This window comes from Moschus berezovskii, chromosome 3, assembly GCF_049115385.1.
Source record: "Moschus berezovskii isolate FMDL1 chromosome 3, NW_MosBer_1.0, whole genome shotgun sequence".
Classification (NCBI taxonomy): domain Eukaryota; kingdom Metazoa; phylum Chordata; class Mammalia; order Artiodactyla; family Moschidae; genus Moschus; species Moschus berezovskii.
This window is the reverse complement of record NC_142462.1, coordinates 44,570,022-44,586,820: the sequence shown is the minus strand read 5'-3', so window position 1 is coordinate 44,586,820 and position 16,799 is coordinate 44,570,022. Positions and strand designations below refer to the sequence as shown.

Below are 16,799 nucleotides of genomic sequence, written 5' to 3'. Positions count from 1 at the left end.
AAACTCATAAATTCATATAAAAGACTTTCAAAGAGAATTTTCAAGTAAACAGATGGAAACTAACTGGTAAAAGTAACATTTTATACCTATTACTGTAAGATTACAGTCCTGGGATCAGCAAACTTTTTCTATAAAGAACCGGAGAGTAAATATATTTAGTTTGATGGGCCATCTGGTCTCTGTTGCAACTACTTAACTTCTGCAGCTATAGCATAAAAGCAGCCATTGTCAACAGAAAAATAAATGGATATGGATATGTTCCAAGAAAACTTCATTTATGGCAGGTCACATTTGGCCTCAGATCTCTAGCTTGTCTATAATGGGATTCAACTGTAAGCTTATCAGAAAACAGAATCTGTTTTGCACATCCTTATATTCCATAGTTAATCAAACTCAGTACCTAATACACAGACCACACTCAATTGCTTTAATAGATCAGTCATTAGGTGAATATGCTGAATGAAAAAACGTTCTAAAACTATTTGAAACCAACTTAACTAAATTTTAGTGAATACCTTTTTGGCAAATTAAACCCAGGGACAGAGGAGCCTGGTAGGCTGCCGTCTATGGGGTTGCACAGAGTCGGACATGACTGAAGCGACTTAGCAGCAGCAGCAGCAATGCATTTAAATTATGAGAGAAATATCAAACACTTTTGCTAAATATTACTTTGACATCAGTAGATGCAATAGTCAGTAAAAGATATTCTATAAAGACAGATTCTAATTTTTAAAGTCTCTCATATAACACTATTGGGATGAAAGAAGCCAACAGAACCATCATACCATACATGACTGAGATTATAGCATTCTCTTGGCAAGAACAAGTTTTGCACTAATGAACAGATTATTGGGGGTGCTAAGGTTTATTTCTTTAATTTCCCATTAACATAGGATCCTAGTCTACGGATGACCCATATATTTGGGAAAAACTAATATTCTATTTTCATCTTGCTATAAGCTCAAGCTTCTCATCTCCTGAAATGGGCACATCTTGAGGGGCCAATGAGACCATATTCTGGCTCCGCTGGGTTTAGATGGACACAGCCTCTGAATGCATTCAGTTAGTCAGCAACACGCTGCAGACCGAGGAAGCAAAGACTCATTCCTTGACTATTACCCAGTCGCTACACAAGAGCCAGGTGTTGGTAGAATGTGTGTTAAATTTTCACATGTTTTTACTTTTTCTCCTTACAGAAAAAAGAACAAGTTAACTTGCTAAAGGAGATGTGTATGCTTCTTCCAAAGTTGTGAGCTGCGTCATCAGCTGGTTACACCTAACATGTGAAAAGTCCTTTCACTCATGTGTTCATGTGCTCAGAACTATGGAATAGGGCTGCTGCTGCTGCACCACCTCTTCCCTTTCACACACTAAAGGTAAGTTATGGAGAAATGAAATACTGACTCCTTCAGTAGGCAATCTTCTCAAAACATGTGAATATATAGAGCATGTCTATTGCCTTTACCATCTTTTATCAAGTTTTTAGTTTTTTCTCCTTTAGCTTCATCTGTTTCTAATTCACTAATCAAAATGAAATGAAACCTCACACAGAAAATGCTTAGCTTAGCTTTAAGATACTACCTGAAATTATTTTTCTCTATAATACATAGGAAATAAACCTTACTAAAAGAATGTATAAATCTGAATTGATTAAAATATAGTAAGATATAATAAGAGAAAATAAAACCAAGATCTAGATGGCACCTTGGTTCCCTACACTAACTCCACAATGAAAATAATTTTTAACTAATTATGTACACTTAGACAATGTACATATATATATCAAATATGTGTGTATGTATATGTGTGTGTTTGTGCTAAGTTGCTTCTTTCATATCCAACTGTTTGCACCTCTATGGACTGTAGCCCAACCAGGCTCCTCTGCCTATGGCATTCTCCAGGCAAGAATATTGGAGTGGCTTGCCATGCCTTCCTCCAAGGGAACTTCTGAACCCAAGGAGCGAACCCACGTCTCTTATATTTGCTGCATTGGCAGGTGTGTTTTTCACCACTAGTGCCACCTGGGAAGGTGTGTGTGTGTGTGTGTGTGTGTGTGTGTGTGTGTGTGTGTGTGTGTGTGTGTGAGTGTTTCTTCAGTCTCTTAAGTCATGATTGCCTCTTTGCAACCCCGTGAAGGTGTGTGTGTGTGTGTGTGTGTGTGTGTGTGAGTGTTTCTTCAGTCTCTTAAGTCATGATTGCCTCTTTGCAACCCCGTAATGGACAGTGTGTGTGTGTGTGTGTTTCTTCAGTCTCTAAGTCATGATTGCCTCTTTGCAACCCCGTAATGGACAGTGTGTGTGTGTGTGTCTGTGTGTGTGTCTGTGTGTGTGTCTGTGTGTCTGTGTGTGTTTCTTCAGTCTCTAAGTCATGATTGCCTCTTTGCAACCCCGTAATGGACAGTGTGTGTGTGTGTGTCTGTGTCTGTGTCTGTGTCTGTGTCTGTGTCTGTGTGTGTTTCTTCAGTCTCTAAGTCATGATTGCCTCTTTGCAACCCCGTAATGGACAGGGAGGCCTGGCGTGCTGTGATTCATGGGGTCGCGGAGAGTCGGACACAACTGAGTGACTGAACTGAACTGAACTGAATGGGACCAGATGCCATGATCTTCAGTTTTTGAATGTTGAGAGTTTTAAGCCAGCTTTTTCACTCTTCTCTTTCACCTTCTGTATGTGTGTATATATAATATACGAGTATATATCGAGACATACATATTTCTTCCTTACATGAATTGTATATATGCTTTTTAGGAACAAATAACAGGTTAGAGATTCAGTCCTTTGTCACTGACCAGAACTACAATTAGTGACATGTTTAGTTTACAAAGAATAATACTTACGGCATCATTTCCTTTCATTATGCATTCTTCTGTTTTTAGTGCTGTACTTGGCCAGTGTATCTGAAATAAAATATAATGCACTATTATGAAAACCCATATAAAAATAAACTACACTGAAAACCCATTTCATTTTTTCTGTAAGTCAATAGTTTATATTTTATTTTATTTTTGTTGGTTCTATTTCTTTCTTTGAGAAGATCAAGAGTTTATCACTTAACTCAGATATTATGGAGCCAAATCAAGGCTCCAGTACATGAAAAATATTGGGGACTTATAAAAGTGGTGACAATAGCATTTCATTATGATGATCTTGTTATGATTAAATTTATTATCATAAGAGTAAGCACTACATGGTTTCAACTATAGGAATACAACATTACTTTGATATTGTTATTACTTTAACAGGCCCCCTAAGTTTCTTATGAACAATATTCAGCATCATTTGGTCCTTTGCTTTCACAGTGCAGTATATAAACTTTTAAATACTTTGGCCACCTCATGCAAAGAGCCAACTCATTGGGCTGAGGGCAGGAGGAGAAGGGGGGCAGGCAGAAGCTGACGAGGTTAGATGGCATCACCCACACAATGGACATGAATTTGAGCAAACTCCAGGAGATAATGAAGGACAGGGAAGCCTGGCATGCCGCAGTCCATGGGGTCGCAAAGAGCTGGACACAATTTAGTGACTGAACAACAACAAACAGAACACATGAGCACTTTTTGTTATGTTGCAACATAAAAAAGAAAGACAAAGAGCAAGTAGGGATACCAAAGAAAGCCAGTTAAAAGCCAAAAGCACACATAAAAAAGCCTAGAATCAATGCTCTTCATTATGTCACAGATCTATCGATGGAGCAAATATGATTCAGGAACAATACACATTAACGTAATAATGTCAGGTTCAGTTGCAGCCGTGCATCAGCCTGAAGAGGGTCCTAACACCACTACAGAATAAGGATGCTGGAAGTGAAATTGTTGAATTTATAAACTTTATTGATCCTTTTTTGGAAAAAATTCAGACACTGATAGGTTTTCTCAGATGACTTCTAAAATATATTCTAATTTGAGATTCAATTTGTTTTTGGAAATATAGTTTTACTATGGATGCATAAATCTTTCAAAAGGATATGCTAGAATGTATGTGTGTACATGTGTAAACACAAGCTCAAAATACAGATTAATTTGAGCATTATTCATCACTGGAAAGATAATTTGCTTATTAATATGAGTAAATCAGAGAATATCTCACCCATCAATCATAATGATTAACATTCTTAAGATCTTTAATTTACAAGAAGCAGGGCTTTTCTTATAATATGAACACCTTCTTTATTCACTTTTCATCATTATGTAAAATGAGACTTTTTTAAACTATATTTCTACAATTTCAAAGTATTTGACAACCAACTCTTTGGAAAAAATACCAAAGTTCAGCTTTTCAATGTTGAAACAGTATCCAGACAAGAGAAAAACCTCAGTTTACTACCTTATTCTCCTCAATCATTGGTTTTATGTGGATTATATCTGGGACTATTTGAACACATTGTTTTGGAGGGGGGCAATTCTCTAGAGGATTCCTATATTTTGTTGACTGATTCTGTTTTCAGCTATCTTTTCAAACAGCCTTGGAAGATAGAGATAGATCCTCCCTCCAGGGCAAATAGATTTTTTACTTGATCAGGATAATAAAGAGAATGTCTCCCTCTGGGCAAAGGCTGGACAGGTTTGCTAGAAGATTCCTTTTTAGACTGAGAGTATTCTGAGCTGAAGTTGGTAAAGTGGGTGCAACATATATTCACTGCGAGTACAACACCTCGTTAGGCTGCTTTGCTTTGTGGGACTTGAGGAGGAAAAGACAACTGATGGAAACATGAGCCTCATACAGTCTGCTGTACTGGGAGTGACAGAGTCCTCTGCTTTAGCCCTGGTGCCTCCTGTCTTCTGCCAGCATCAATGAAACTATGATAGGCTGACTTGTCTAAAAGCAAGGTAAAATTCACAGTGCTTGACACAAACAAAAAAGAATATATTCTGTGGTGGTGAAGACAATACATGGTTCTTCTAGGACTGCCAGAATGTGTTATTTCTAGCAGGCAGCGAACCTAATAGTGATGACTGCTCTAGGAATAATGAAATCATTATTTCAGGCACATCTTAAATGATGTTCCCAGAAAACTTTCAACAGATGCCATTTGTCCCTCTAATGCTCTGAATTGTTTTTAACTTTTTCTTCCTATGATATTACAGTATGTGTATTCAATTTAGCTCTCTTATTAGGCTGTAAGTTACAGAGGGCAAGGCAGTGACTTACTTCTGTAGCCCTAAAATGCCTACCTGGCACAGAGTCTTTAATGCCATCACTGCTTATTTATTCATTGGCTACTGACAGATTTGTATCAGTCAACATTTCTTTATCACATTCTTCAAAAAGTCAGTTCACCAAAGGATCCTACAATACAGTTTGAGAGAGAGATTCACTGACATGAAAATGCTGCAATCAGTGTCAAGTAAATGAGACAAGCAGCACTTTCCAGTTTAATCAGGGAGGAAATCCTACAGAATTTAGTCAGTGTGAAAGACTGGCAGGATTTCCGAGGGCAGAGAAAACGGTCTTAACCAGATCACTCTGGGTTCACAGAGGGAAAGAAGTAGAAGATTAAGTTATGAACACTTAACCACTAAAGTCCAACACATCGTAGGGAGTAATATACTTGAGTTTTGCTTTTATTGTTGTTTATACTTTAGTTTGCTTTGGTTTGTTTTTTTAACACAATTTAATAGGCTCAGGACTGTATTCAAATGTCCACTCAGGTAAGAAAAAATAAGAGAATGATCTCACTGGGAATCAGAAGTTATTTTAAAGCCATCAGGTACAGATGTTCTGCCAAGACAGTAAGGGAAATGATTTGCTTCATTTGTTTTGGCAGTCAGGATGCCTTTTGGTTCTGCTCCAAAGTATAGCATCAACAAAAAGTCATAAAATTAAGCTATCTGTTCTGCATAAAACATTTTTAAAGGCAGTTAAACAACAGGGTGTAATGACATTTCCAAATTCTCTGCACCAGAGGTACAAAAAGCAAAAGGTTAAATACACATGATTTCATCACAATATTCCTACTATATAATTTAATTGTTCTAATGCATTTTAGCAGGCCATTTACTATTCTTGCATAGCTCAAAGGAGGAAAATAAAATAAAAATTAAATTACAAAGTATTTTTTTCTGGACTCCCTATTGAATCTCCTAATTATACCAGGATTAAGAATTTAACAATTCTATTGTTACATGATGTTAGAACACTCAGAGATTTTGGAGAGCAAAAACAAATGAACAAAAAGTAATAATTTAACTGTCTAAAAAACATTACTTCATTTTCTATTGAAAAAGATTAAATAAAATGATCCAGTAAATGTAAATCTCTCTTGGAATATATTTAAGTGACTAAGACACTATTATAACTTCATCTAATATTCTCCTCCTAATTCTGTTATTCTAATGAAAAATGTTGTTTATATTTTAGTTTTTTCTTTCTATATTTTACATCTATATATAGTACCAGTGCCCATCAACACATATTTTAATTAAAGGTCCTACAAATGTCATTAAAATCAAGAAAATATATTTTTAATATAACACATTAAAAGAGACAATGAAAAAGAAAAATAAAAAAAAATAAAAAATAAAAGAGACTTAATGGTTTGTAAGTGGTAGTTTTAACCTGTCACACTTCCCTCTTACTGTTTATCCTTTTCTAATTAGTTATAATGACTGTCATTATACAAATACTTTATAACCAGAATTATAATCTTCTGCATTACAGATAAAATTTGTTCTTGAAATGTTGGTAATCAAAAGCTTTTGAATTAGAACACTATTGTTATGACACAAACATTTCTGGCCTGGTCAGACTCTGATGTTGGGAGAGATTGAAGCCAAAAGGAGAAGGGGGCAGCAGAGGATAAGATGGTTAGAGAGCATCACTGACCCAATGGACATGAATTTGAGCAAGCTCTGGGAGATAGCAGAGGATAGAGCAGCCTGGTGTGTTGCCATCCATGGGGTCACAAGGAATCAGACATAATTTAGTGACGAACAACAAATGCCTTTTTTAATGGATGAAATTTACTAAATTGCTATCATTAATGTGAAATACCATTTGCCATTTTATATGCAAATTATATTTTAATGCCTTTCTCCCACTTAAAAAAGAAAGTTCTAAAATGGAATAACTTTTTTCATCTTTGATTCAATAAACTTGAGTGAGAAAAGTATAAATATTTTTACAAATAGAAGTGACTAAACTTTACTTATAGATATCTAAATTAAGCAGTGTAACTTTAGCTTTAAATAATAGTGCTAAGAATAATTTTAGAAGGAAAAAAAAGGTGAAATTTAGAAACAGAAAAGCTATGGTTAAAAGTTAAAGCAAAAATGTATTACTAAATATGGAATATCTGATGAAGTCCTCCCTGGTGCCTCAGATGGTAAAGAATCTGCCTGTAATGAAGGAGACCTGGGTTCAATCCCTGGGTTGGGAAGATCCCCTGGAGGAGGGCACGGCAATCCATTCCAGTATTTTTGCCTAGAGAACCCCATGGGCAGAGGAGCCTGGTGGGCTACAGTCCATGGGGTCTCAAAGAGTGGGACATGAATGAGCAACTAAGCAACTAACGAGCATCAATGTAACTAATAAGCAACATGAAGTCCGATAAGATACAGCTTAAATAAACCAACATTTCCACTTTTGATTTCTTTATGAAATGAAAAAAGAAAAGAAGATTTTATATATCAAACTATATAGTCCCCAAGAATAACTTTATTTTTGAGGAAGCCTTTGTAATTCTCAAATGTGCACAGATTGCAGGAGGCTACATCAACAGAACACAGACAGCTATGCTGTCTTTGAATACCAGAGCTTCCTTGGGAACATTCTGAAAGAGATGGGAATCCCAGACCACCTGACCTGCCTCTTGAGAAACCTGTATGCAGGTCAGGAAGCAACAGTTAGAACCAGTCATGGAACAACAGACTGGTTCCAAATAGGAAAAGGTGTACGTCAAGGTTGTATATTGTCACCTTGCTTATTTAACTTATATGCAGAGTACATCATGAGGAACGCTGGGCTGGAAGAAGCACAAGCTGGAATCAAGATTGCTGGGAGAAATATCAATAACCTCAGATATGCAGATGACACTACCCTTATGGCAGAAAGTGAAGAGGAACTCAAAAGCCTCTTGATGAAAGTGAAAGAGGAGAGTGAAAAGGTTGGCTTGAAGCTCAACATTCAGAAAACAAAGATCATGGCATCTGGTCCCATCACTTCATGGGAAATAGATGGAAAAACAGTGGAAACAGTGTCAGACTTTGTTTTTTTGGGCTCCAAAATCACTGCAGATGCTGATTGCAGCCATGAAATTAAAAGACGCTTGCTCCTTGGAAGGAAAGTTATGACCAACCTTGATAGTATATTAAAAAGCAGAGACATTACTTTGCCGACCAAGGTCCGTCTAGTCAAGGCAATGGTTTTTCCCGTGGTCATGTATGGATGTGAGAGTTGGACTGTGAAGAAAGCTGATCGCCGAAGAATCGATGCTTTTGAACTGTGGTGTTGGAGAAGACTCTTGAGAGTCCCTTATACTGCAAGGAGATCCAACCAGTCCATTCTAAAGGAGATCAATCCTGGATGTTCATTGGAGGGACTGATGCTAAAGCTGAAACTCCAGTACTTTGGCCACCTCATGAGACGAGTTGACTCACTGGAAAAGACTCTGATGCTGGGAAAGGTTGGGGGCGGGAGGAGAAGGGGACGACGGAGAATGAGATGGCTGGATGGCATCACCGATTCTGTGGACATGAGTTTGAGTGAACTCCGGGAGTTGGTGATGGACAGGGAGGCCTGGCGTGCTGTGATTCATGGGGTCGCGGAGAGTCGGACACGACTGAGCGACTGAACTGAACTGAACTGAACTGGACTCTCAACTTTGCCATAAATTAACAAAGGGGAAACAGTTCCTTCTTGTTCTTGTCATTGGTTTCCCTCCGCTTCTGTCACCAACAACTGTTTCACTAGTCTATTTACCATCACTAAAGGAAACACGTGACGCAAAGGCAGTAAGAACCAAGAGGAAAGAAACACCTGATAACAAAAGGCAGAACTGATGGTAAGCTGAAGACCAACTTGGGAGACGCAGTTCACATCAAAGTAGCAGCCTGGTGCTCAATTCTATGGTGTAGTAGAAATAGCTTAGGCCTCTGAGACAAATGAACTTGGTTTTAAGTTCTAATTGCTACTTACTGGCCTCGTGGCCTTATTCTCCTCTTTTCTCCATTTACCCAACATGCTGTTGCTAAAGCAATCACCCTAAACTATCATTCTCATTATGTTATACAAGTACTCAGACTCTCCCACTGGCTCCTGCATTGCTTAAGTTTCAACAGCTCCGCAGTCAATGTTCTTCAGGATCTGGTCTAGACTATATTTCCATCCTTAACTATCACTCTCCCCTGTTCCCACCCACATGTCCCCACCTCACCTATCTACTTTAGCCAAATCATTATTTCAAATTGCTCTAAAATTTCTCAATTTCTTCCCTGTTCTCACTACTAAACTGTGTGAATCAAAACCCAACTACTATTCAAAGTCCACTTTTGGGCTTTTAAATTATATCTCCTTTTAAATTATAAATTATAATTATATCTTTTAAATTATATCTCCTCCAGGAAACCCCAACTCTCAGTTTATGCATTTTTCTTAGTATTTTATTTGGGCCTTTATTATAGTTCTCATCAAATTGTGCTATCTATGACAGATTTGTATGTATCTTCTCCATTGCGCTAGAAATATTTTAGGGTAGGGACTGGTTTATTCATCTCTGCGTACTTCGTATTTCCATGACTATTTCTAGAACCTAGTTGAATAGTCTTTAATATGAAGGACTCTTATACCTCACTTAGAAATGGAAGCACACAAGAATCATCCACTAATTCTGTGTCTTGTATAGATAATAACCATGATAGCAAATATTTGGATAATACTACCTATTTCTGGCACTGTTAAAGGGAATTAATAATTAATTGTCTTATAATGTACTCAGCCGCTTCAGTTGTGTCTGTCTCTTTGCGACCCCATGGACTGCAGCCCACCAGGTTCCTCTGTCCATGAGATTCTCCAGGCAAGATGGAGTGGGTTGCCATACCCACCTCATCTTTTCTCTTTTCAAGTCTCCTATCTATACTAGTGTCCTACTATTGTCACATATGATCAGACTCTCAAGACACTTTAATATTTTCACCCGAATAATGATTTCCTCTAGCTCAGTCCAAACCATTTTGCACCAAAAGACTTTAGATAAAAGTGCAAAGAAAACAAAAATTATTTAAATAAATTTATTTTTTTTCCTTTATTTTTTCAAAAACAATTTTAGGAATCTTTACTTAAAAACAACCTTATCTTAAAATGAAGTAACTTTGGTTTTACAAGCAGCAAGCCAAGTACAGAAGCAAAAATGCATTACAGGAGCATTAAGTTCTACATTAGGTCACAGCGTCTAATCTGAAATCACACCCATAATATCATTTTTCAGGATATCTGGGAAATAGTTATTTCCCAGGATGTCTGAACCATAGCTACTCTATTTTGACTTTTCTTTGTAAAAAAAAAAAAATTTTTTAATAGCCAAAGCAGATTTCACCATTAATGACATCAGTGTTTTTCTAGGTATGAGAAGATGCAAGAATTAGAACTCATAAAACCTTTTTCTGAAAAGATCTAACTATCTGAAGGCCTGTTCTGCCAGTTTTTTTTTTTTTTTTCAGAGCACAGAGTGCCTCATTCCTGATTTTCACCCTGAACTTCTTTCAGGGGGTGTTGAAGGTCAGCAGCTTGCAATGGTCATGATGTAATCTTTGTAGAGGTCGCTGGCAAGTACCAACTTCCAGTCAGCAGGGTCCCTTCATAGCCACATATCTGATCATGTGACACCATTTCATGGCCATTGTGTCCCGCGGTGCTGGGAAGGCTCATTCCCAGGTCTAGGGAAGTGATGGGCCACTCAGTGTGCTAAAATTGGACCAGGTCTTGCAAGTAGCAAAAGTCTCTGGACCACTGTCTTACTAGCCTCCTGGTCCAGGAAAATCCTAAATTTATTTAAACCTAAAATTTATTTAAAATAAAAATAATTTTAAATAAATTTTAGGTTTAAATAAATTTAGGAAGTTCCTGATGAAATCAGAGTTTAATCTAAGTATCATGTTATCTGTGGATTTTAGAGACTTTTCAAGAGATTGATCTGCAGAAGAAATCTTTTCTGGCAGGTAGGATATTCTCATGAGTTAAAACAAATGGAATAATAAGGGTAGAAATTTTACAGTGCTACCACCAGGACTGACTCTTCCATTCTTGAGTAAAGGTCAAGGGTCTTTTATGAATGTGACATAGATACAAGAGAACAGAATTTCAGGATGAAAGTATCATTACATAGTCTGGGAGATGCTATGAATTAATTAATTTATAAAGCAAAGTCAGTATTTAAAAAAACTAACAGTAAATTTATTAAATGGTAGTGAAAGTGAAAATGAATGTTAGTCACTGAGTCGTGTCCAACTCTTTGTGACCCGATAGATTATAGCCCACCAGGCTCCTCTGTCCATGGGATTTCCCAGATAAGAATACTGGAGTAGGTAGCCATTGCTTTCTCCAGGGGATCTTTCTGACCCAGGAATCAAACCTGGGTCTACCTGCATTGCAAGCAGACCCTTTACCTTCTGAGATACCAGGGAAGCCCAGTAAATGGTAAGTTCTTATCTATTTCAAAATTGCACAGGAAAAATCAGTCTAATGTGTATATAATATTACAAGTTCTGATTGTTATAGTTGATCCTTGAACAACATGGGTTTGAACTGTGAAGGTCCACTTACATGCAGATTTTTTTTCAGTGAATACCCTAATATGTCCCCTTTAACAAATGAGAAAGCAGAAGAATAAAGAGATTAAGGAATTTTCCGAGTACTACAAATGCAAAGCCAGGATTTAAACTAAAAATCTAACTTGTGTTCCTCATTCAATCTTCATACCCCTACAACAAAGGAAGTACAGTCACAAGTAATACAATTGAATCTAATAACTAATACTGAATAAAACAAAACAAAAAAGCAACCCCAGAAGACTACAATAAACTATCATCGTGTATCATTTTTGCATAGCTTAAACAAGTAACTCTAAACAACACACTGTATAGGGAAACACTTATTATGATAAAATAATCTTTAAAATTCAAAATTAATAAATAAACCGAAAATCCATCAAAGTGATGGCTTCTAGGCAGCAGGAGGCACAGGAGGGAAAGAGGGAGGAAACAAAAGGTAACTGCAGGCACAGTGGGAATGGTGATATTGTCATTCTTGAGTTGGCCGATGAGTTCTAGTTATTTATTTAACTATTATGCCTTCTAAGATATTTATATTATCTATCATTTTATGTAACAGATATTGGGCTTCCCTGGTGGCTCAGTCGGAGAAGGCAATGGCAAGCCACTCCAGTACTATTGCCTAGAAAATCCCATGGATGGAGGAGCCTGGTAGGCTGCAGTCCGTGGGGTCGCTAAGGGTCGGACACGACTGAGCGACTTTGCTTTCACACATTGGAGAAGGAAATGGCAACCCACTCCAGTGTTCTTGCCTGGAGAATCCCAGGGATGGGGGAGCTTAGTGGGCTTCCGTCTATGGGGTCACACAGAGTCGGACACGACTGAAGTGACTTAGCAGCAGCAGCAGGTGGCTCAGTGGTAAATTGCTCTAGTATTCTTGCCTGGGAAATCTCATGGACAGAGAAGCCTGGTGGGCTACAGTCCATGGAGTCACAAAATAATTGGACACAAGTCAGTGACTAAACAATAATCCAAGCAAATTATAAAAAGAGAAAACATTTAATCTGGGGGAGGGGGAAGAAGTGTGATCTATTTTTCCTAATTATAATAACGTATATAGTTACTTCTTAGCTAAAAATTGTGGTACAGCTATAATAGGAAGATGACAGGGCAGATGAGTAGGGGTTGCTGCTGAAATTGTGCAGATATTTTAGCTACATCACTGCAAGAAAAGAAAGCAAAAATCCTCATCTTCCTTTACAGAAAGTCAACAGATATTGTCTAAAACTAATGATATCAAGAGAGAATAGTACACCAATGTCACTCAGACATATGGAGATAAGAACCAGAAAAAACAAGAGGTTTAAATGACTTCCTCTAGAGATTAGGAATTGGATGGGATGAAGGTGTTCTGCTTTTTATGATAATTTTTTTAAATGACTTTAAAAAATATGGTCATTGTTCATTTTGACAAACATAAAAGTATACAAGTAAATTATAGAGAAAATGTATTATGTAATATATACCTTCATGCCAAAACATGCTATAGTTTACATATATCTGAGTGTTTTATGTAAGGTTGATATAGTTCTGGAAACATATTAATTCAACTCTACAAGCACAGATTATAAGAACCATTTTTCTTCTTACAGTTAACCTTTCTCAAAAAAGTCGAATGCTTGCCTGTTTTAATATATTTTAATCCTTTAGGTTTAAAGAGCATCCATCTGAATTAGTGATCTTACCAACAGAAATATATGAGTCAGCCTCACTGAGTTCACACATCCATATTTCTTCAGGCTGGGATTTTTGGAGTAATAAAGCCCAAAGGGACTTTAAATCAGAATATGCAAACCTAGGTGTCAGGAGAGTGGGTGTGGTACAAGGGCCACTAGGCAAGAGAAAGTTTCAATGCATCAACCAGAAGTCTTCTGGGGATTTGGGGATCAGTGGTGTGCTAGAAAAGTTTATTCTGCATTATTTATAAAACTTCTCAAAATGATTTTATTTTTAATGTATATTTTATTTCTTTCAATAATATTATCACTCAGAATGTTCACATGGTCAAGACAATGAAAAATCTAATCCAAGTAATACCCATTCAAGATTTCTCCTTTACTCCTTTTCTTTCTCTCCTGAAATATAGTTTACTCTTTCATACCTCTCTATAGCCACTGCTGATGTGTTCTAAGCTGAGGGAATATACAAGATCCTTGCCTCCCACGAAGAGTCTCTCTTGATATTCATCCAGTAGCATTGTCTGGAGATTAAGAAATCCAAAAGGACTATGAAAGACCGATGTTCTGTTTAGATCCAAGAGCTCTGAAATACAAAACAAAATGTACCCTAAACACAGAGAAAATACATATACCTTTATAACACTTTTTTCATGGCTCTATTTTCACATGGAGAAGGAAATGGCAACCCACTCCAGTACTCTTGCCTGGAGAATCCCATGGATGGAGAAGCCTGGTAGGCTACAGTCCATGGGGTCTCAAAGAGTCGGACACGACTGAGCGACTTCACTTTCACTTTCACTATTTTCACATGTATTAATACTGTGCAGTTAATAGTCATTCATTTTATCATAAATACAAACTCTAAAATTTATTGTTCAGAGAGACTAAAAATATATAATACACTGTCAATACTTGGTTGTATGTTTGAAAGTTGCTAAAATAGTAGATATTCTAACCATGTAAAGGGACGGATATTAACTAAGCTTACTTGGATAGTCATTTCTTGATATGACTTGATATCAAATCAATATGTTGTAAACAGACTCATACAACATTATATTTCAACTATAATTTTAAAAATGAAAAAAAAATTGTTCGGCATTTAAAAACAGAGTATAATGGAAATAAGTTACAATGTGCACAAATTAAATCTTTTTTAAGTTTATGAATGGAAAAACTTTGACACAAATAGCTGATGCTTTTAAATACAGAATTATTTTTCACAAACTTTAATGTAAAGCACTACATAGAAAAGTCATTCCACTATGACTTTTATATTTACTTCTCTATGTATAATAAAAATCCCTCTAAAATAAATATCCTCAAAACAAGTCCATTTAATTCCAGATGAACACCAATTCAGAAAAAATGTTTCTACTTGAAACTAGTTTTGAAAGTCATGTCCAAAATCAAATCACCCAAGTTTGGAAACTATCAGGACTGTGAATGCAATGAAGTAAAACATGGTAGTATTCACTACAGTGGGAATAACTGTTAAAACTGACAGGGATCTACTGTCTAGGCTACTGTTTATGCACTACTCTTACTTTAGAAGGACTAAAGAGCCTATTGATGAAAGTGAAAGAGGAGAGTGAAAAAGTTGGCTTAAAGCTCAACATTCAGAAAACTAAGATCATGGCATCCAGTGCCATCACTTCATGGCAAATAGATGGGGAAACAGTGGAAACAGTGGCTGACTTTATGTTTTTGGGCTCCAAAATCACTGCAGATGGTGATTACAGCCATGAAATTAAAAGACACTTACTCCTTGGAAGGAAATTTATGACCAACCTAAATAGCATATTAAAAAGCAGAGACATTACTTTGCCAACAAAGGTCTGTCTAGTCAAGACTATGATTTTTCCAGTGGTCATGTGTAGATGTGAGAGTTGGACTGTGAAGAAAGCTGAGTGCCAAAGAACTGATGCTTTTGAACTGTGGTGTTGGAGAAGACTCTTGAGAGTCCCTTGGACTGCAAGGAGATCCAACCAGTCTATCCTAAAGGAGATCAGTCCTGGGTGTTCATTAGAAGGACTGATGTTGAAGCTGAAACTCCAATCCTTTGGCCACTAATGTGAAGAGCTGACTCATTTGAAAAGACCCTGATGTTGGGAAAGATTGAGGGAAGGAGAAGGGGACAACAGAGGATGAGATGGTTGGAGGGCATCACCAACTCAATGGACATGAGTTTGGGTGAACTCCGGGAATCGGTGATGGACAGGGAGGCCTGGTGTGCTGGAGTTCATGGGGTTGCAAAGGGTTGGACACAACTGAGCGACTGAACTGGACTGAACTTACTTCAGAAAATCAGAATCTGGCAAACCTGTGGTATTATTTGTTGAAGCTATTTCACTGCATATGGCAGTTCATTACTTATGGTTGGTAAGTGATATGTGAGAGACTTTGGGGATGAGAAAGAATACGACTCCAATATGAAAAACCCTGCAGGCTGAAAATTCCCAAGAAGGCTCCTTGGAAATATTGACAAGTTAACAGATAACTTCATTTCCCAAAAATCTGTTCCTAATGCAACTGACAGAGAAGGTTAAATACTGGTAACCAAAACACTCAAATCCTGATAGCAATATGAAATATGACAGATCTATATCATTTTGTCCACTCTTACACTATTTCTGAGAAAAGAGAACTGAAGTATTTTTTCCCCTCTATTAAGAATGTATTAACTTCTATTTCTCTACTCTGAAACTGCTGATGCCCAATATTTCATGGGATAGGGCTAACTTTAAATCTTTAGATTAAAACAAGCAATATTGCTAGCATCAAAGTATTATTTATAAAGGTAAAACTTGTGATATTGAATCATTTGACAATTCATCTAAATAAAGAACTTAAACTTTTTAGGGAGAGGTGGAAATAATAAGGTGCTTTATTTAGGGAGGATGAAAATAGGCATTTGAGAGATTTAGGGGTTCTTGAATCCTGGAAGACAAATTTTTCCTACTTAGCAATTTTGTCAAGGTATGATCACATTATTTTCCTTTCTTACAAGGCATTCACAGAAAGAGATGCATTTTTTAGGAATTCAATACCATAACAAAAATATAAATCAAAGTTCTCCACTGCCATTATACCTTGTCTTTATATGTAATCACTTATGGTGTTACATCAGGTGTGATCAGCAAACTATTTTGCAGAAAAAGCTCCCCAGTTATTCTGATACATTTCTAAAATTCTTCAAGTGTTGAAATCAATATCTGAACACATTTAACTGATCAAAGAATGGGTATATGCTAAGTAGAATTAACAGATCTCTAAGCCACAGACTTACCAAGAACAGTAAGATACAGAGTTTAGGAGACTAAGTCGGCTGGCAAATGAGAGAAAGTCATGAAAGGAAACA

The 16,799-nt window shown here is 36.9% G+C and overlaps 1 protein-coding gene across 1 annotated transcript in view; it reads right to left on the bottom strand.

Moving 5' to 3' along the window:
• Positions 1-16,799, bottom strand: part of SEMA3E (semaphorin 3E) — a 305,001-nt gene that overhangs the window by 122,838 nt on the left and 165,364 nt on the right. The window contains exons 2-3 of the mRNA XM_055420631.2: positions 13,861-14,021; positions 2,835-2,894 (exon numbers count right to left, since the gene is read on the bottom strand). Of these exons, the coding sequence (XP_055276606.1) occupies positions 2,835-2,894; positions 13,861-14,021 (221 nt within the window). The remainder of the gene's footprint in view (positions 1-2,834; positions 2,895-13,860; positions 14,022-16,799) is intronic.